The sequence below is a fragment of the Podarcis melisellensis genome (genome assembly GCF_964234715.1).
Source record: "Podarcis melisellensis genome assembly, chromosome: 11".
Lineage (NCBI taxonomy): Eukaryota > Metazoa > Chordata > Lepidosauria > Squamata > Lacertidae > Podarcis > Podarcis melisellensis.
The window spans coordinates 47,100,046-47,122,220 of record NC_138543.1 but is presented as its reverse complement, the minus strand read 5'-3'; the positions used below and the strand labels follow the sequence as shown (position 1 = coordinate 47,122,220).

The 22,175-nt window shown below is 45.1% G+C and overlaps 1 protein-coding gene across 1 annotated transcript; it reads right to left on the bottom strand.

Annotated features, from left to right (window-relative positions):
- Positions 1-1,232: 1,232 nt before the first annotated feature.
- On the bottom strand, positions 1,233-21,866 carry SLC45A2 (solute carrier family 45 member 2). Its single transcript, XM_081929802.1, has 7 exons — positions 21,326-21,866; positions 18,141-18,317; positions 13,431-13,750; positions 8,788-8,931; positions 6,688-6,811; positions 5,107-5,315; positions 1,233-1,489 (listed from the first exon to the last, which is right to left on the bottom strand). The coding sequence occupies exons 1-7, from the start codon at positions 21,771-21,773 to the stop codon at positions 1,259-1,261; spliced, it is 1,653 nt and encodes a 550-aa protein (XP_081785928.1). The 5' UTR covers positions 21,774-21,866; the 3' UTR covers positions 1,233-1,258.
- Positions 21,867-22,175: the final 309 nt, after the last annotated feature.

Sequence of the window (22,175 nt, the reverse complement as noted above, 5' to 3'; positions counted from 1 at the left end):
TAAGGGAGAGGGTGTTTAACTCTTTCTGATATAAGTTATCATCCATTGTGCCTGTATTTTTTTCCTAGGAGGGCAAATAGCGATAGCTGGGGAGTGGTGCATGGAAAGAATGACAAAACCCTTTCTCACCATTGCTGCTCAAGTGAAAACAAGGGCCCCGGCTTTATAAAATACTAAATAAATAAATAAATAAATAAATAAATAAATAAATAAATAAATTGGAAGATCCATTCAGAGATCTCTAGCATCAGAACTGTTTTAGCCCTTTGTTGTCACCACACTAGACCAGTAACCCACACCCCAAGTGTGGAATCAGCGCAACCATTTTCCAGGGTCCACATGGCATTGTTGGCATCAAAATGCCAGCCCAGTGGTTCCCAAACCCCCCCCACCCCCCAAAAAAACCACTTTAAAATGGCTGAGGATTTTGGCGAACCATTTAATGATTTTTCTGTCTGTTGTAGCAACAGCAACGTGCTGTGCTAGATGCTGCGTGATTTTTAATTGTATCGTCGTTGCTTCCTTTATTTCTTATCTATTGTCTTTTATTGAATTCCATAGAACTCAAATTGTATTACACAAGAAAATGCGATATAAGAAATAAGAAGCAAGTAAAATTCGATTAAAAACCCCTTATGGATATGTAACACGATGGATGTGCCAACGCACATGTTCAACCACAAATCCACAGATATGCCACGGGCCACAGGTTGGGACGCCCCTCTGCTAGTCCACATTCCTCCCTGTTTGTGAAATCTGAAGACAGTTGTCAACTTTTCCCTATTCTTGCGAGGAATCCTATTCGGAATAAGGGAATTACCCTTAAAAAAAAGGGAAACGTTGACAGCTATGAATCTGAACAACCCATTTGAATTATTAAGCCCCCTTTCGGATGCTGCCTAAGAGAGCCTGGATATGCACTCTGATTCGGAAAAGTGAAAAACACAATAGCTGAACTCTATGAATTTTTGTTTGCTTAAAAAGAAGAAGACTATGCATGGAGGGAATTAGTTTGAGGTCTACAGTCCTCACCACAAAAATAGCACACGTGATTCGCTGAGAAGGGATGCCCTTTAAACCAGTTTAAGTCCACAGTGTAGACCTGCCTGAACTGTGTGGGAGAACTAGTGGCCTCAAATATTCCCAGAAAACACACAAAGCGAAAACTTGCTACAGAAATAACTAGTGTGCGAACAGCAACAAGAGAACCACCGTGTTTCTCCCTTTGTCAAAGACAGCAGCTTCTCCCAAGCTTCGACTATTTATTGTTCTCTTCCACGTACCGAACAAAGAACGCTACAAAGCAGCAGCCCAGTAAAGCGATTGCAGAGGCAGAGATCACCACTACCACCACGCTCCCAGCAGCGCTGACCAGGAAGCCCAGGCCCACCCCAACAATGATCTGCGCCAGCTGGACCATGCAAGTGAGGGCAGCACAGTCCACACCTTTTCCTCGTTTGTGCTCTCCGGCTTGTCCTCCGGTCTGGCCCTGAAAGCAAGCAGATAAAAGAACTCCATCAAACAAGGCACAGCCGACCATACAATCCTGCGCTGATCGTTTCACTGCATAAATCTCAGCTGTTCAAATACTACACAGTCTTGATGAGCAAGCAAGGCAAGACTTTGTTCTTGTGCCCACGATAAGTGGCATGATTTAAAGCTCTGGTGTCCTCCTCCCAGTTTTGTGAAACAGCCTCTGGGATGCTGGAAACACACAGACTAGGGAACAGTCGCACGGACCATATGACTGGCAGGGAACTCTGCACATACTCTGAAACCCTACTCAAGCTGGTAGAATGTACCTAGCCTTTCCCGGAATCAACTTCCTTTACAGAAATTGGCAATTGGCTTCATTGGTTTTGAAAGGAGATTTCTCTTGAAGTTCCTGCTAAAACTTCCCCCCACTTGCTAGACTGCATGGCTGTTAAACTCTGCCTTGTGTTCCATGGACAGTTCATATAAAGGTAAAGGTACCCCTGCCCGTACGGGCCAGTCTTGCCAGACTCTGGGGTTGTGTGCCCATCTCACTTAAGAGGCCAGGGGCCAGCGCTGTCCGGAGACACTTCCGGGTCACATGGCCAGTGTGACATCGCTGCTCTGGCGAGCCAGAGCTGCACACGGAAACGCCGTTTACCTTCCCGCTGGTAAGCGGTCCCTATTTATCTACTTGCACCCGGAGGTGCTTTCGAACTGCTAGGTTGGCAGGCGCTGGGACCGAGCAGCGGGAGCGCACCCCGCAGCAGGGATTCGAACCGCCGACCTTTCGATCAGCAAGTCCTAGGCACTGAGGCTTTAACCCACAGCGCCACCTGTGTCCCTGGACAGTTCATAAGGTTCTGTTAAATGATATGTCCTCCAGGCTTTGGGGGAGTAAATCGAAAACTCCTTTGAAGTATGATGTTTCCCTACTAGCTTACATTGAAATCCAGGGCACTTGACTGAAGAGTCATCCAATTCACACTTAACAGGGAACAAGGGTGCTTTCTGAATGATAAATTAAAAGCATTGCAAGGTCAATGTGAAGTGCATTTTTCATAAATAATTAAATAAAATGGGTTTGTGATGGTCTGGCCTTGTCATGAATGATACACTATCTTATTTGCTGAACCATAATTACCCTTAGAAAGTTGGAGATGAAAACTCTTTGGTTAAGAGAGCATGCAATTGAACTACCTTTCTAGTGCCATCATATCAAATACATCTTTTAAAAAATATTTTTTACAATTATATCCTGCCTTTCCTCTAGGGAAATAAAGGAACGTGTGTGTAATGGTTATATGGGGTTGCTCGTGCGTAAGTTGCCGCCACTCCTGGCTAGGTAGCCTGGTTAAACCTTTTCTGGCTGGACAGCCCTTCACTTCGTGGCTGTTCTGTCGCTAGCAGAATCCGTCAGTGGGAGTTTCCTGAACTTCTTCCAGCAAAGAAGTTCTTTGACGCCAAGTCTACGCCTACTTTCCCTGCACAGAAGTCTTCTGCGCAGGGTGGGTGTGGGTAGCGGAGGACCCGTGCTCTCCCCGCTGGTCTCCGGTGAGGAGTCCTGGAGCCCTTTCTCCGATTCCCCCATCTGCCCCCCTTTATCCCTGGTGTTATGCTGATTTCCTTCCCCAGCCGATGAGCTCCTTCTCTCCCTGCTGGGCCCTTCTCCAGCATTGCTTGGGAGCCTTGCCTCCACCTCTGGCTCTGATGTCAGTTCCCTGACAGAGTGTGTGTGTGTGTGTGTGTGTGTGTGTGTGTGTGTGTGAGAGAGAGAGAGAGAGAGAGAGAGAGAGAGAGAGAGAGAGAGAGAGAGAGAGAGATATTTCTAGGAATAAAATTAAACATATACAGTTCCCCGCCCCACTCTTCATTTTATCCCACAACAACCCTGTGAAGTAGATTAGATTGAGAGATGGCGACTGGTCCGGGATCAACCAGTGAATTTCATAGCTCAGTGGAAATGTGAGTCCAGATCTCCCCAGTTTTCTGACCACTGTGTTGCCTTATGTTAACAGGAGGACGTAAAGTTCAGCAAATAAGTTAGTTATCAAATGTCTGCAAATGTATCGTGACAAGCTAAGGTTACCAAGACTTTTTTCTACGAAAAATGAATTTCACTAGTATGTGGGAGGAAAGTATGAGCCCCATGTAGGTAATTAACTACGAGCCCCGTGTAGGTAATTCACACAAAAAATCGGCTGGGTGCCCTCTCCAGCGGGAGAGAGACCCTGATAGAGTTAAAAACACTCTCAGAGTTAAGCAGCATTATAACATGGAATACAGGTTGTTAGACCCTTTTCATATCCTGTTTAGTTTGCTTACAGTGCTTGCCCCCTCTCTCTACCCTTCTTGCAATGATCAGACCACATACGGTTAAGTAAGTTTTAAAAAAATTACCTACTAAGTCCAAAAGTCTGGTTCATGCGTTGTTCTATGCAGCAGCAAAGAGAACACAGGTGCAATATACAGAATGTAATGCATCCTGGTCTGTTACATGGCACGGAAAGAGTGAGGAAAGGAAATCAAATAAGTTTCACTTTCTCCCTCATGAAGGTTGTGGGGGGGGGGATGACCCAGCTGAGTTTAGGAACAGTCCTCTCTTGTCTTAACCCCGTCATGCACTAACTAGCACATTATTTTGACTGCAATTTCCCACAACTAAAGTATGAAACATTGGGCTTGCATTGCTTTCCACTTGATGAACTCTCAAGTCCTCTAAACCACACAAAATCTGACATCCTTGAAAAAGTTCAGCCTCCGCAGCTTCTTCTGATCATGAAGCTAACTCAAGAGGCTGAGTTGTGTTCAGCCTTGACTTCTATAATGAAGCTCTGCTCCTTGAGCATCCTGCCTTGCCTTCAGAACATTTGCTGATCCAGGCTGTCATAGCCAATAAAATGTAATTCTTGGTGGGATTATTTTCATCCCATTCCGTGGATGACGCTGCAACAAAATATTGTGAGCAAAGAATACTGTGTGCAAAACACTGGCCTAAATCAGTGTGTGCAGATTTAATCCCTACACGGGTGGCGCTGTGGGTTAAACCACAGAGCCTAGGACTTGCCGATCAGAAGGTCGGCAGTTCGAATCCCCGCAACGGAGTGAGCTCCTGGTGCTTGGTCCCTGCTCCTGCCAACCTAGCAGTTCGAAAGCACATCAAAGCGCAAGTAGATAAATAGGTACCGCTCTGGCGGGAAGGTAAACGGCGTTTCCATGCGCTGCTCTGGTTCACCAGAAGTGGCTTAGTCATGCTGGCCACATGACCCGGAAGCTGTAAGCCGGCTCCCTCGGCCAATAAAGCGAGATGAGCGCCACAACCCCAGAGTCGGCCACGACCGGACCTAATGGTCAGGGGTCCCTTTACCTTTTACTAAGGCCTACTCCACTGGTTTTTAGCACTATTTATTTCTCCCTAGGATTTTAAGCAGAACGTCTATCTAGAAAAGCAGGGCTCAGGTGCCGTCAGCTGACTTTCAAGGTGTGAGCAATAAAGAGAGGCAACCTGGCTGTAGACTTCTGCCCTCACTTCTTGCATAGCATCCAGAAAAGGAGTGGGGAGGGAAAGGCACGGGCGTTGTAAGAAGGATGCTATAGGAAAGGATCTGACAACAACCATCCCTTCTAACTTACCTCCTCCTCCTCCTTGTGATAATCAGCAATGAGGTTGAATGGCACCGTGTATAACGTGCTGGACATTACGCCGAAGAGGGAACAGAGGGCCAAAGTCGAATACACCTTGGGAAAGAGCCCAATGAAGCCAGTGCCCAGCCCAAAAAGCAGGTATCCAATGAAGTAAAGTCCCTTTAATCCAATGTAAGGCAGAAGCGCTTTCTGCAAATCTGTTGGAAGAAAAAGATTGGGAAAGGGGTGGGGGATTTCTGTCTAAAAGGAATCCATTGGAAACATTGCTGAACATTATTTTATTTCGCAAGATTTATGTATTGTTTAATGTAGATCAAACTGGAGTGTGAAACATCTGCAATATCTTTGAAAATAATATTACCTTCCTTCAAAGTGAAGCTGTTGACAGAATCTTACTAACTGTACCTCGCTTCCTCCAAGGAGCTTGCATATGAAATCTGTTGGGTTTCAGCAGCTAAAAAATTTATTTACCACCTCCAGACTACTCTTTGGGTCTTACCATGCATATCAATGAAGGAAGCTTGAACCTTATACTCCTACCATTCCTGTTCATGGAACATTTATTTGCTGTCTGCTGCTGTGCTTGGAGCACCCTACTGTGATGTTTCTCATCATCTCACATTTTTAGGATATTGACTGTGGAAAGGCATTCTGCCTCCATTTCAGAGACTTACCACTCCTACCATTCCTGTTCATGGAAAATATATCTGATTCTTATTAAGTTGTGACTCCATGCACATATTATATGTCTTCTGTTTATGAATTTTGAAACAGTACAGTGGTACCTCAGGTTACATACGCTTCAGGTTACATACGCTTCAGGTTACAGACTCCACTAACCCAGAAATAGTACCTCAGGTTAAGAACTTTGCTTCAGGATGAGAACAGAAATCACGCGGCGGCAGCGGGAGGCCCCATTAGCCAAAATGGTGCTTCAGGTTAAGAACAGTTTCAGGTTAAGAACGTACCTCCGGAAAGAATTAAGTACGTAACCAGAGGTACCACTGTACAGTGTTATAAAAATATTGTCAGTATATTATTCTCCTGCCAACCTAGCAGTTCGAAAGCACGGCAAAGTGCAAGTAGATAAATAGGTACCGCTCTGTCGGGAAGGTAAACGGCATTTCCGTGCACTGCTTTGGTTCGCCAGAAGCAGCTTAGTCATGCTGACCACATGAGCCGGAAGCTGTCTGTGGACAAACGCCGGCTCCCTCGGCCAATAAAGCGAGATGAGCACCGCAACCCCAGAGTCAGCCACGACTGGACCTAATGGTCAGGGGTCCCTTTACCTTTATATTATTTGCTGACATGGTTGTAGAGCATGAGCTCTACCATAAAGCCCTGTTTCTGAACCTTGCTTCTGTCATGGCATCACCAGGAAGCCTTGGCACAAACCACCATTCTCACACCCCCAACTTTGCTTCTGTAATGTGGGCATAAATAGTATCGATCAACCTTACAAAGTTGTTGTATGGCCACATAGAGAATGTAGGCAAAATGCCCTGCCTGTATGAATGCACTTTATATTTTGGTCAGATCGCAAGTGATCCATTTGTTGGTAGTACTTACAGGAATAAAGCGAGGAAGAGATGGCGTTGATACACATCCCCCAGCACCCGATCTCTACTCCCCTTTCGTAGGTTAGGTATGCTGTGGAGTTATGAGGTGCGTAAGGATCACCATTGAATACAATCTGCAGTGTGCCGAAATAGAAAAGAATAAGAACAAGCTGTGCTGGTAATCATGCCTCTGAATAAAACAGGATACAAGATACTGGCTTCCAAGCAAATGTGCACAGGGCTGCATCTGTGTTTATTTGATGTTGGTGACTTTAATTATGATGGTGATATGTATTGTCAGCCAATTTTCTGCCAATAGCGCAGGGCCAATAATTGATAGTATTGCAGTCTGGCTTCTGTTTCAGACAGGCTTTCCAGCAGCACAATGCCACTCTATGTCTTTTCACACCAAACCATGGCTTGGCATTACAATAACTAACCTGGAGCTCATGAATTTCCTTTTCCCTCTTTCCCCCCTCACAAAAGAAACATGCGGTCCCAGTTCCTGCTAAGTCATAGGGCTGTATCCAACTAAGATATACCGGTACTCATAGCAAACCTATTGAAATTAATGGACCTATGTTAGACATGCCCAGTCATTTCAATGGGTTGATTTTGAGTAGGACTAATGTGGGATAGTGGCACTGTGGGTTAAACCACAGAGCCTAGGACTTGCCGATCAGAAGGTCAGCGGTTCGAATTCCCCCCGATGGGGTGAGCTCCCGTTGCTTGGTCCCTGCTCCTGCCAACCTAGCAGTTCGAAAGCACATCAAAGTGCAAGTAGATCAATAGGTACCACTCCGGCAGGAAGGTAAACGGCATTTCCGTGCACTGTTCTGGTTCGCCAGAAGCGGCTTAGTCATGCTGGCCACATGACCTGGAAGCTGACAAACGCCGGCTCCCTCAGCCTATAGAGCAAGATGAGCGTGCAACCCCAGAGTTGGTCACAACTGGACCTAATGGTCAGGGGTCCCTTTACCTTTAATGTGGGATACAATTCACTGCTTACTCTCTTGCCTGAAAACCAGGATTGTAAACTTCAGCTTGAACATGGTTTCCAATCCTCGCTTGTGGGGCAGCCTATGTTTGACTTTGCTCAAGGCAGCTTACAACATGTACAAAATTACACCACTACAGACATAGCAAAAGCAGTCAAACAATCAACAAGACATCAAAAAAAAAAAAGAAAGAAATTGAACAATTTCCACATAAATCATAGGATCCAAAATAAACATAAGGAAAATTAACAGCAACAACCCAGGTGGCAAAAGGCCTGCAAGGCAGGGAGCAGGTCTTCCAGGACTCACATCCAAGATGGTTTCAGTGGTTTTCCTGTCCTTAGTAGCGCCAGTGCAGTGACAACCTCCACTAGCAAGTGGGAAGGATCAGACTTGGAAAACCCACATACAAGTCTGAATAGCATCAAACAGAGAGCCTGAAATGTCAGGTTTATTTCTGTTGCAAATGCCGCATACATTAATGTGGTAAACAAAAGAATTAACTGCTAGTTTCTAATTTATTAATTTTAAAAAAACACATTTTTATTAATTTTCCAATAGCAAACAGCCAATTAACATATCCATCAAATCATAATCATAATCCAATTATAATCCAATTAAAAACAATAAACTAAAATAAAAAACAACCAAATTATTAATTATTACTTTTTTTCAGGCTTCTCATAGTCTGGACCTCTGAAGTATATCTCCAATATCTTTGTTCTTGCCTTCTTGTCTCTAATTTTAAAATATATGGTATGATTGTCAGTTCTACAGAATTCAAGAGTGAGATGAAGGGGAATCAAACATTTAGAACACAAATGGAAACCTTTGTGTTTTTATGACTGCTATTTTCATATTTTGGAGACTGCAGTAGATTCAACAGCAGAAACCTTTTTCGAAAAGTAAAAGATGAAAAATCCAGCTACCCAATGGACCCAGTTCTATGAAGATACTTGGAGGGATCCATTTTTTGTTCTTGGAAATCTGATTTCCCTGTTCTTGATGTTGACAACTGTTGAAATCTGCCATCAGGCTGCATAAGCAAGCGAATGAAAGTTAAATCCTAAAAATTGAATTTGCCCAGAGGAAAGATGGTTACTTTTCCGTACCTGCCCCATGAAATCGGTGAAGAAGAGCATGTTGGAAAGGAAAGCTGTCCATCCCATCAGATGGCTCACACACAAGCAGCGGTAGTGGGAAGGCATGCTTAGGAGTGCTTTTAGGAGGGACTTAATGGTCATCTGCTTCTGAACCTGAAAGGAAGGATATTCCAACGTTTCATTGAAAAGGCTCCCAACAGACTGGAGGATTTCCCCCCCTGCCTCTCCACTCTTCAGTTTCTCAGCTCTCTTGCCCCCCTTCTCTTCCTCTCTCATAACACTAGAACTTGTGCACACCCAATTGTTAAGTTGTGGGTGAACATATCAGACGACACAGCGATTCTTCAAACAGCTCTTGTTTATTCAGAGGCCAGAACAGAACTGAGCTGAAGGGCTCAGTCAGCCTGCTTATATAGAGCTCCAGTACAACGTTACTGTAGCAACTTTCTAAAACTATCCAATCACTGAACGTCACTTTCGATCCTTCATTTGCATAACTATCTACAGTATCCCCCTGCTGGCCCAGGGTGAGAACTTCAGTACATAACACCAATGAAACTAAATGTTGGAAGATTCAGTACAGATAAAACACAGAACTTCATGCAGCACCTAGTTAAAGTATGGAAATTGCTCCCACAGGAGACAGTGATGGCCACCAGCTTGGATGACTTTAAAAGAGGATTAGACAAATTCATGAAGATCTAGGCTATGTTCTAACTGCCTGTGTCAGAAGCAGTATGTCTCTGAATACTGTATGGTGGGAATCACAGGTGGGCAGAGTGCTGTTGTGCTCATGTCCAGCTTACAGGCTACCCCTAAGCATCTGGTAAGCGACTGCGTGAAAAGGATACTGGGTTAGATGGGCCGATGGGCCATATTCTTCAAAGAGGACTATTCTCAGGGCATGGTCTGTGGGTAGATGGTGCAGCCGAAGCTAAGGAGGTCTAGGTCAGGTCTTGTGCCTGGATAGGAGACCACCTGGGAGCCCTACCTGCCTCAAGGTAGATGCTACTGGAATATAAATTTATTAGATGAATTATTAATAAAAAGTAACACCATTGTCTCTCAAGATACTGATGGATGATGCAGAAGTTTGTGGGAGTGGATGCCTTGCATGAAAATAAACCAGCACATGAAAGCAACTTTCAGAAGACTGTTTTGAATGGTTGGCAAGGTGAAACAAGACATCTCACCCCACAGGAATTGCCTCTGGCTGACAGCTAAAAAGCTAAAGAAACAAGGAATGCACTTTCTCTAGAAATATCAGATATCTGGGGTTTTAGCTAAACCAACAACTCAAGGCTCACTTCTATCTGAATTATCAGATCCAGCTGGTGTGCATTTGGATATCAAGTCTTCCTTATTCAATTTTGGGCTACTTTCTTCACACTGGTTGCTCGCAACGCTATTGCTCCTTATGCGCCTATCTGTCCTCATCCAGCAAATCTGTTTTTTAACAACTTTTTGCAGTTAGGAAAGTGACAGGGAAATGCACTGAAGCATGAGGGCTGAACACATGATTAACAGGAAGACATGCAAACACCCCACAAGGATATCATGTTGACTGCTCATTGTCATATAACTGCCCCATAAACAAATGAGAACAAATGTTCAAGGAAGTCTGGGCATAGTCTAACCAATGCATAAACTTTGTGCATATAAATCAAGATGAAGGCTGGATAAATAGATTGTCTGGAGGAGCCCTGAATCACTCTGGAAGCATTTTCACCTAAATAGCAGGGTAAACAGGCTTGAAATAAACAAATGCCAAAAAATAAATAAATCAATTTCACTTAATTTCCTTGAATGCACTTTTGTTTGAATGTGAAACTGATTAGCAGACACAAGAGCAACAGTGTCAGACCATTGATCCATCCAGCTTAGTACTTTGAATTCTGATTAGCAGTGGCTCACCATGGTATATATTGCCAGTGATGTAAAACACATCTACAGATCCCAGAACAAGATTGGCACAATCCTAAGAAAAAAATTCCTTGTTGGCACAAGGTTGGCACAACACAGCTGTGATCAATGGAGCAGAATGTAAGCCCCACTGGCTTCAAAATATATCAACTTGCTACCAAATATTCATGCAGATCAACTTCACTTGAAAATAAATACTTCGGAAGATTCTGGCCAAAGTTGTGTCAGTTTTTACATGGGTGACTCATGGCCATTTTCAGCTCTAGATGCAAAATTAGCTGCTTATCAGACTCTTCATATATCTTTAGGAAACAAGGTGCATGTTAACGTTTCATTTTCCCCAGACTCTGGCTACAATCCTGTGCACATTTATCTGGGAGTAAGTGGGTGGCGCGGGACACAGGTGGCGCTGTGGGTTAAAGCCTCAGCGCCTAGGACTTGCTGATCGAAAGGTCGGCAGTTCGAATCCCTGCTGCGGGGTGCGCTCCCAGCGCCTGCCAACCTAGCAGTTCGAAAGCACCTCCGGGTGCAAGTAGATAAATAGGGACCGCTTACCAGCGGGAAGGTAAACGGCGTTTCCGTGTGCAGCTCTGGCTCGCCAGAGCAGCGATGTCACACTGGCCATGTGACCCGGAAGTGTCTCCGGACAGCGCTGGCCCCTGGCCTCTTAAGTGAGATGGGCTCACAACCCCAGAGTCTGTCAAGACTGGCCCGTACGGGCAGGGGTACCTTTACCTTTTTTAAGTGGGTGGCGCTGTGGGTTAAACCACAAAGCCTAGGGCTTGCTGATCAGAAGGTCGGCAGTTGGAATCCCCACAACGGGGTGAGCTCCCGTTGCTCGGTCCCTGTTCCTGCCAACCTAGAAGTTCGAAAGCACATTAAAGTGCAAGTAGATAAATAGGTACCACTCTGGCGGGAAGGTAAACGGTGTTTCCGTGCACTGCTCTGGTTCACCAGAAGCGGCTTAGTCGTGCTGGCCACATGACCCGGAAGCTGTACACTGGCTCCCTCGGCCAGTAAAGCGAGATGAGCACCACAACCCCAGAGTCAGTCACGACTAGACCTAATGGTCAGAAGTCCTTTACCTTTACCTTTTTAAGCCTCACCAAACAAAGTGGGACGTACCTCTAAATAAGCATGCATAGGACCATTTCCAGGTCTTTTTTCAAAGAGCTGGGTTTTTTTTAAGTGTTTCTGTAGAATGCACCAGATGCTTAATGCAATTCAGAATCCTGTGTTGTTAGACCAAGAACCATGCAAAAGCTGTTGACATCTGTAATGAATGCAGCATGTACTGACCGACTGACTCCTTTTCACTAAACGCATTTACTTGAGGACCTGGCTTAGGGAAACTGAACATAGTGATGCGTTGCCAAGATCCAAGATCCTTCTTGGCTAAGTGCAAGACATGGAATCTGAGCAAAGTTAATCAAGATCAATGAACTCAGAAAGCTGGGCACACATATTGCTCTCTGGGATTGCAGCCAACGACTTATCTTTAAAAATGTAAAGCTAAATGTAAAGCTATTAGAAGAAGGAGCCCGCAGACTGTGGGTTTCATTCACAGGGGACCACAGAATATTAATTTCTGTGACACAATAGGTCTTATTTCACGAAGAGCCTGTCAGATAACAGTCACACAGAGATCGATGTTTGGAATGCAATATTGCACTCTTGTAATCGTTCCATCAGTGCAGGCATTCCAGCTTCTCCTTGCATGCTGCTCTGGGAGTCCTCCTGACCTTCAAGCCAATTTTGGGAGGTGCAGAGGGAGTGGGAGCCCAACTGCACAAGTGAAAGTCCTTTCACAAAAATGGCTGATCAGGTGAATCCCAACCAATATTTGTTATTTCTGCACCAAGTCAGAAGGGAGGAACCACCATACAAGATACTTAGTATCTCGGTGTAATCTGGGGTAATTTAATGATTATATCCAAGGGGAACAGTCCAGTGAAAGTGTGTTGCAGTTAAGTTCCACTAAAAGTAATGTGATGTTTGTCCATTCAAATTCACTGCCTTTAACAGAGCCTACAATGCATTCCTGGGCTTGTGTACTCATAAATCCCACTGAGTTCAGTGGGGCTTATTCCCAGATCAGTGAGTACTGTATAAGATTGTAGCCTCCGTCATAACTAACTTTTTAAGATCATGCCCAAAGTATAGGAAATAGGCCATTCATAAATATTATGTGTTAGAACCAGACTAGGTTAGTTGAACTTAGATCCCATTGAAATAGATAGGGCAAGTTAGTCATGACTTAACTGAAGTTCTTTTGATTTCAATGGGAACTAGGCACAACTTACTTAGTCAGGACCCAGCCCCATGTTCTGGCCTCCATTTTTATTTTGGATAACCTCATCCTCCAAATTGATTACCATATTTTTCACTCTATAAGACGCACCAGACCATAACACACTCCTAGTTTTTGGAGGAGGAAAACAAGAAAAAAAATATTCTGAATCTCAGAAGCCAGAACAGCAAGAGGGATCGCTGTGCAGAGAAAGCAGCGATCCCTCTTGCTGTTCTGGCTTCTGGGATAGCTGCGTAGCCTGCATTCGCTCAATAAGACGCACGCACATTTTCCCTTACTTTTGAGGAGGGAAAAAGTGAGTCTTATAGAGCAAAAAATACGGTACTTCACTTCCCACTTCATGGGAGGGTCCAGGGTTACCATGTCAAATATATTAGAATTAAAGGCAGAGATGGCAATCTAAAAAAGGCACAATTACCTGAATGTCTTCTTTGAGGGTGGGCTTCCCTTGCCGAGATAAAACCCGTATTTCATTATATCCGCTGTTAAAATAACCATTCTTGACTTTTCCTATGGAACCATATGGATAGGGCTCAGCTGTTTTCAGCAGGGCTTCGGATTCTACCTTGTCAGCGAGTGAAGTTTCGGGAATACTGCACAAGTGTACAGTCAAGCAGATCAGGAAGACAAGAGCAGCATAAAAGAACATCACCTGGAATTCTGATCCCAAATATTTTCCCAAGACGGTATGCCCCCAGTCGATGGCACCTGTAAGGTAGCCAAGGGCCCCTCCTAGACCTAAAAAAGAACAGAAAAACAAAGACAGTAGAATCGTATTTAACATCAACATGGCAGGTTATTTGTGTGCCCCTTCCAAGAGAGGTCCAGAGAGTGGCAACATGAGAACGGGCCTTTTCTGTGGTGGCTTCCCAATTGTGGGTTGCTTTTCCCAGAGAGCCTAGAATCATAGAATCATAGAGTTGGAAGAGACCACAAGGGCCATCGAGTCCAACCCCCTGCCAAGCAGGAAACACCATCAGAGCACTCCTGACATATGGTTGTCAAGCCTCTGCTTAAAGACCTCCAAAGAAGAAGACTCCACCACACTCCTTGGCAGCAAATTCCACTGTCGAACAGCTCTTACTGTCAGGAAGTTCTTCCTAATGTTTAGGTGGAATCTTCTTTCTTGTAGTTTGGATCCATTGCTCCGTGTCCGCTTCTCTGGAGCAGCAGAAAACAACTTTTCTCCCTCCTCTATGTGACATCCTTTTATATATTTGAACATGGCTATCATATCACCCCTTAACCTCCTCTTCTCCAGGCTAAACATGCCCAGGTCCCTTAGCCATTCCTCATAAGGCATCGTTTCCAGGCCTCACCTGGCACCTTCACTATAAATCTTTAGGTGCCAGGCAGAAGCATTTTTCTGTAACCAAGCCTTTGCTGAATGAACAGTGTATGGCCCTTTAAAAGTGTTTGTGGGAGGGGAGCTATTTGTTGTTGGTTGTTGATAGGGGTGGGACAAAGATGAATGATCAGAGGAAGAAGAGGGAGCTGACTGGGAGGAAGTGGTGTTGGAAGCTGAATAGGTAACAAGGTTTAGTGAGCAGGAAGAGGCTGTGGCAGAGAGCAGTCCAGAAGCAGAGGCTGGAGAGGAAGAGGGCCAAGAGGCAGAGATGAGGCAGGTTGCTGAAGAAGCCGGGCATGTCCCCATCCTACTGCAACCAGCACCCAGAACCAGAAGAGGTACGGAGAGGGAGGAGCAAAGGCAGACAAGGCGAATAAGTCTCTGCTTGCGAAGAACCTGGGGGAGGAGGAAATGTAGTGAACTTTGGGGAAGCGGGGACCTTCAGTCCTTATAACTGCCTCATAGGAGCAAGATCTACTGTGCTCACTAGGCCTGACCCCCTGAGTCAACCTGCTTCCTTGAATTAAGAGTTAACGTCACGGACAAGTGTGATTTATTGCTGACAGCATGAGAGTGAGTGTAGTCTGTTGTACAAAAGTAAAATATACACTCATTGCCCTGCCCACCACTAGGACGTGGCCCCTGGGAAGCTACCCAGTAAGGAATGTGGCCCTAGGACTGGAAAAGGACCCTTGCTACGTTAGCGTTATGACGCTACAGATTCTAGTAACAGCTTGCTTCATGGGAAATTGTCAGTGTAATGTTTGCCATGCATTTGCAAGTGCTTCTAAAATGCACCCAAAAATGCTATGGTTAGCAGGATATGCAATAATATAAAGGTCAAATCTATGTATATAACCCACAATTTAAGTAACTGCTGACATCACTCAGACTGCAAGGCAACACAACCTTCTCTTTGTTTAGTGGCGGTGTGGTCGGCAGGCATTTGAATCACATGGAACTTCCTTCCATCTCTCACCACCATCCAGTGTCACTCTGGATGTGACCTCGTAAGAGACGCTGGATTTGAGGAAATAAAAACTCTCATTTATGGTGGGGAGAAAGTTTCTGGGAAAATATTCCAAGCTTGGGGGGAAGAATGCCTTTTCTTTCATGACCTTCCCCACCCCATCCCCAAATCATGAAAATACTGCTGACCCTGGAGGGAAAGAAGTAAAGAGCATGCAGCCAGGCCAGACCATGGAGAATCCAAGAGGTAACAAGCAGAAGAGTGAGATGGGATGGCAGGTGAGGAGAGCAGCAGCCATAATGAGTCAATAAGGACTGGGCTTTGTGGGGAGAACCTCCTAGCCCAGAGCAAGGCTATATAATAGAGGGAACAGAATGATGGAGGTGATGGGCGTTACAGCCCAACATCTAAAGGACCACAGATTCTCCCTCTGTGGGTTAGAAGGAGCCCATACGCTTTGGTGGGGAGCCTGTGACCTTCCAGATCATAGCTGTTAACCTTCCCCTTTTTTGCGGGAATTTCCCTTATTCCAGCGCCGTTACCCGCTGCTATCCTGGATTGTTAGATATGCCGTAGACTGTCCCTGGGACAGGTGAGGCTGCTGATCCCTTATTTTCGAGGCTGCTGATCCCTTATTTTCAAATCTGAAAGTTGACAGCTATGTTCCAGATGTTGTTGAGTTTAGACGCCCATCATCTCCAGCCAGTAGGGACAATGGTCAAGGACTAGGATGGATGAATTTGTCTCTTTTGGTTCCACTCAGTTTCTTGTATCTCCCGTCTTAAGTTCAGATCTCCACATTTCCGCAACAATTTGCGAACTGTTATTTGTTAACTCCTCATGAAAATTCACCAGCATTTCAGTGCAAAGTTCTCCCAACAAACACATTTTTGTATGCAGTTTGGACTAACATACACACTTTGCAAGCAAATTCCTATGTGTTTGCTTGGATAATTAGTACAAATTAGATAAGGGACGCAGGTGGCGCTGTGGGTTAAACCACTGAGCCTAGGACTTGCCGATCAGAAGGTCGGCGGTTTAAATCGCCGCAACAGGGTGAATCCCGTTGCTTGGTCCCTGCTCCTGCCAACCTAGCAGTTCGAAAGCACGTCAAAGTGCAAGTAGATAAATAGGTACCACTCCGGTGGGAAGGTAAACGGCGTTTCCGTGCGCTGCTCTGGTTCACCAGAAGTGGCTTAGTCATGCTGGCCACATGACCCGGAAACTGTACGCCGGCTCCCTCGGCCAATAAAGCGAGATGAGCGCCACAACCCCAGAGTCGGTCACTACTGGACCTAATGGTCAGGGGTCCCTTTACCTTTTTTATGCACGCAAAATCAACCCCCCCCCCATCCCTAGTCAAGTATGATAGAAATATAGAAACACAGACTTATAGTTGGAAGGGACCACAGTAGTGATCTAGTCCAGCCCCAGCAATGCAGGAATCTTTAAGCCCAGAATTATTTATCTATTTAAAATACACACTGTTGTTTTTAAAAATATCAAGATGGTGTCCAACATATAATAATAAAATCAACAACAGTATCCATAGAAGCACCAACAAAACTGATGGGTTAAAAAGAGAAAATTCATACTTATTATGGGTCCAACATCTTGAGGACCACAGGTTCCCTAATATAATCGTATTTATTCTTCTTTGAAGGGCTAAAGATACTAAACCAAAGAAGCTATATACCCAGCACCGTATATTCTTTAAGCACATAACTTTCCCTATAGAGTTCTGGGAACTGTAGCTTGTTAAGAGCGCTGGGAATTGCAGCTCTGTGAGGGGTAAGCTACAGTTGCCAGGATTCTTGGGCAGGTATTCTGTGCTTTAAATGTACAATGTGCACACCGTCCCAAACTTCTTGGCATCTCTTTTGTATGTCTTGAGGATTTGCATGGCATAATAAGCAGATTTGTAACATCTAAATGCAAAATAAACTCTGCATAGCATGTGGTAGCAGCACTATCAAAAGGCATGACAGGCAAATTTATTTCCCACCAGACACTGGGGGTGAGTGGGGAGAGGATGGGACAACTGCACTCTTCTAAACAGTATTTAAATATGCAGCAGAGTCCACATCTAGTTTCCTGAGGTGTAAGTTTTACTAAGCCCATTGGGACTTACTTTCTACAGTCAATGTGGCTAGGAGTTGACAATCCAGGTTTAAAAAGCTTGTGCTGTTGTATCTTCTCTGGCCCTTTGCTGGGTTTCAGTTCCCATTGTGGAAAATACAGTGGTACCTCGGGTTACATACGCTTCAGGTTACATACACTTCAGGTTATAGACTCCGCTAACCCAGAAATAATGCTTCAGGTTAAGAACTTTGCTTCAGGATGAGAATAGAAATCGTGCTCCGGCGGCACAGCGGTAGCAGGAGGCCCCATTAGCTAAAGTGGTGCTTCAGGTTAAGAACAGTTTCAGGTTAAGTACAGACCTCCGGAGCGAATTAAGTACTTAACCCAAGGTACCACTGTACAAATATGCAAAAACAGAACAGTATAACAACCCAAAAGCAGGAGGAAATTCTTGCTCGTTTGGCTTCAATTTTAATTGTAGGATGTTACTTCTTTCAAAAGAAGCTGTTCCTCCGGATCCTCTCTGTAGCAGCTACAGCGGTCACAAGATGACCTGTTAAACAATGCTTGTTACTGAAGCACTGCATCAGATGACCAACTTGTTCAAGAAGCTTAAGCATGGGAAGACAGGAAGGAACTCCAGGCAGCTGCCACCTTTCTCTCTCCCTCATCGCGCTGTATGATTAAAGGGAGGGGAAAGAGAACCGTTCAGATGCTATGGGTTTTACCTGTCAGGAGGGCATGATAATGAAGCCCTTTCTCCTTGTCCTGGTGAGAGCAGACGTCAAATAAATAGGCCTTGATGGGACCATCAATGAAGTCAGCAGCAAAATCAAAGAGCACCACTCCCAGCATGGTGATAACTATAGCCCAAGTCCTCTGGGTGCCTCTGTCTGCAACCAAAGCTGCAAAAGAAGAAATTGGTTCACTTTACAGCTGTTTCCTAGACACCATGGAGTACTGAGGGCCAATGCGGCTGCAATTTTCTGTTGCTTTCTTCGCTCACAAGAGCCATCGCTTGCACAGGAAATCTCTAAAGCTGGGGACTTCTCAATCTGTGGTTGTTCTAAGATTGCAGCAATTGTCACCTTTTTATTTTTTGTGCATTAGATGTGTCAGCAGATTCCAAAATGGACCCCCACGCACTCGTACCTGACCTCCTTGCAGCTGGCTGTGCCAGTCTCTTTCAGAAGGGATCTAGGAACAGAGATGTATGGCTGGAGCAACTGACTGGGAGAAGGTAAGGTGCAGGAGAGGGAAAATTCACTCCTCTTACACAGCACTGTCAGAGGCAGTATGCCTCTGAGTACCAGTTTCATACCCTCCAACATTCCTCAGACGAAAATAGGGACATTTTCATTTGAGAAATGTTGGAGTGTAGGCTGCTTCTTCGGCATCTGTGTTTCTGCCTCTGCCCTCCAGGAGTTTTCACTCCCCCCCAAAAATAATAATAATATAATAATAATAATAATTTGTTATTTATACCTCGCCCATCTGTCTGGGTTTCCCCAGCCACTCTGGGCAGCTTCCAACAGAATATTAAAATACAATAGTCTATTAAACATTAAAAGCTTCCCTAAACAGTGCTGCCTTCAGATGTCTTCTAAAAGTCTGGTAGTTGTTTTTCTCTTTGGCATCTGGTGGGAAGGTGTTCCACAGAGCAGGTGCCACTACCGAGAAGGCCCTCTGCCTGGTTCCCTGTAAAACGACCCTCCTCAATGCCCCCCGCCCAATTTGTCATCCTAAATCATCCCAAGTCATTATATGTACCAGCTCATGAATGATGTGCATCAGCCCTACTCCATAGCTGGCCCCTGAAACCATTGCAGTATCTCCAGTATTCGGTTGCATGAATGGGGATGCTGGGTTCCACTTAGGGCAACTATATCACTGTTCTTATGGCCAACAAAGCTGGGGACTCAACCATTGCAGCTTTTCTTTCCCAAACGTATTCCACCCCTCTGGTCTGGTCCTTTTACCCACCACTCCCTCGCTCCACTTTCTGTGTGATACACCTGGATGAGAAAGGGAAATAACAAAAGGACAAAGGGAAGGTGTCTAGAGCAGTGGAGGCCATTAAGTCTTCTGCTTCATTGGGTAATGCAGAAGTCGCAATCTCGGGGCGGCAAGCTGGCAGACGAAATCACACAGTCAAAGCTGATTTATGTGTTGAGTCAGAACACACCAAAGGCTTCATTGGGTACCTGATTATATTTTATTTTCCACAACAGACTCTTATCGCACACTGGAAGGGAATAGCTGGCTTTGAACCACTTTAGTTGGTATTAATGCTCTTGGTAAAAATCCATTTAACTCAATTGATTGCAATGGAACAAAGGCAATTTAAATGCAAGACCCAAGCACTTTGGAAATTGTATTGCAACACCTCCATTCTTGAATTCCCTGTTGTTTCTGCAGGTTGACTACTGAGTCAGTGGCTAGGGATGTAGGGTTAACAGCATCAAAAATCTATTGGACTTCTGATCTACCAGAGCACTTTCAAAGAAGTTTCAAAGCCCGTTATAACAGCCCAGTTATCTTGACTGCTGAACCTCACAAGGTTATTGCAGGAAGTTCCTCATTTCGAAAGCCTCTAAAGAATGTGTCATGAATTGGTCCTTAATTGTGGTAAAATAAGCACCCACAGCTGCTTGTTTTATTTACATGGGCACTGCAGTGTGAGAAGGCTATTGAGTAACTAGAGTGTCTCCATAGAGGAAGGGGACAAAGATGGGAAGGGTTCAAAAGACCAAGTCCTATGAAGGTAGGTTGATGGAGCTGGGCATGGAGAAGAGATTAATTAAGAGACAATATGAAAGCAAGCTTTATATATCTGAGGGGATGCCACACAGATGGTGGAGCAAATTTGCTTTATTTTCCTTCAGAAGGCAAGACCACAGTTAATGGACTCAAATTACAAGAAAGGGGTTTCTGACTAAACATTAGGAAGAGCTTCCTGAGAATGGAGCAGACTAGTTCAAAAGTGGTGGTCATCCAGCTACCACATCAGGGATATATTGGCAAGGGTTGGACTGGATGACCTTGAGATCCCTTCCTGCTCTATGATTCTAATAAAACCAGTTACCTGTTAAGCCCCTTAAATTTAGGGATCCTAAAAGATGTTGTAGGGATTACTGATGTTTATTTATTGCATTTTTATCCCACCTTTCCCCCAAGGAGTTCAAGGTGGCCTACACATTTCTCTTCCTTCTAATGTTATCTTCACAAGAACCCTGTGAGGTAGGCTGGGCCAAGATTGACTGGCCCAAGGTCACCCAATGAGCTTCATAGCTGCATTGGGGTTTGAACCCTGGTCTCCCAGGTCCTAGTCCAACACTATAACCACTACGCCATACTGGTGTATGTGAAGTACTTGAACAATCAATACGAGCATTTGTGTTTTATTAATTGGGAGATTGAAGTGCTTCACAGACACTGTCCAATATTATTATTATAGTTGTTGTTGTAACTTACAGTGAGTTTAGCCTCTGCATCATGGAATCACAGCATAGTTCAACTTTTTCATGAAATAAACAATGATTAAAATGATTAGTCTCAAAATGAAATTAGCTCTTTGCCTATTTTCTTTACTCCTGGAACCTGTCTGTGACTGGAAAGAGGCGACTGTGGCAGCAACAGTCGTATCAAACATGCATGGAGAATACAGACAGCATTTGCGTCCAAGCCTCCTTCAAACACAAGCTTCAATCCCCTAGTGCGAGAGGTCTTTTATTTCACACATTAGTTAATTTTCACGGTGCTAGCTAGTCCTTCACAGACACATAACCAAATATGCACGCTTCAAACTTGTTGAGAAAACTTGCACTTTCTCCACTGTTCCACCCACCCACCCTTATATTCGGATTCACAAAGGTACATGTTGCAGGGCTCAACAAAGTGTTCAGTTACTCACCTGAGACAACTGTCTCTCCATTGAGGTACAGAGCCATCCCTACCAACATCATAATGCCCAGGACCAGGATGTAAGGTCTCCGCTTGCCCCAAGCTGAATTGCAGTGGTCACTGGCCGAGCCAACCACAGGCTGCAGCACAAAGCCAAGGATGGGGCTTATGAGCCAGACGAGGCTATAAAGGCTTTTGGGGAGCCCCACACTGAGCAGCACAGGTGTGACGAAGGCCGCCTCCACGGCGTAGCAGAATTCTCGGCCAAACATGGCCATGCTGTGCATCACCAACCTCCCCGTTGCCTTCTTCGGGGGCTCCACGGGCCTGAAGGGCTCTCCAGCTGCCAAGGACTGCAGCATGGTTTCCTCTTTGCTGCTACTGCATTCCATGCTGGCGATGCCCAACTCACAGGGGCGCGGAAGCGTCCCACCGAAATCCTGCCTGGTTAGAGTCATCGGGCTGCTTTCTGGGAGCGTGCTCTGCCAGGCATGGATCTCGGGTCAGCCGGTAGGAAAAGGAGCTGGAGGAGGGGCAGGCACATACTTTTCAGGGCTCTCTGGAATCACAAGTTGTACGAGGGGGGAGTGGCGGGGGGAGTGTGCGTCTTGTGTGTGTCTGCGGCGGAAGATTAGCACAATTAGAGCGCCTGGCTCGCTGGGGAGTTCTCAGCTATGACTGGAGGATTATCTCAGAGAAGGGAGGGAATGTGGATCATGTGTGTATACTATGCTCACATGCCCAAAGCCAAAGTTAGTCGGAAGGCAAAAGTTAATAGTCGGAAGACACTGGTGCATCAGCCACTTTTTTTGCATGTTGCAAGGAAGGGTATCCTTTCCATGGTTTCATTTCAGGCAACA

What these genes read in the sequence shown, in the direction of transcription:
- SLC45A2 (XM_081929802.1), bottom strand. Translation starts at nt 21,773, where the DNA reads ATGACTCTAACCAGGCAGGATTTCGGTGGGACGCTTCCGCGCCCCTGT. An exon ending in TTATCATGCCCTCCTGACAG is followed by an intron (nt 13,751 to 18,140) that starts GTAAAACCCATA and finishes GTTCTTTTTTAG; the next exon opens with GTCTAGGAGGGGCCCTTGGC. An exon ending in CTCTTCCTCGCTTTATTCCT is followed by an intron (nt 5,316 to 6,687) that starts GTAAGTACTACC and finishes TTCTTCCAACAG; the next exon opens with ATTTGCAGAAAGCGCTTCTG.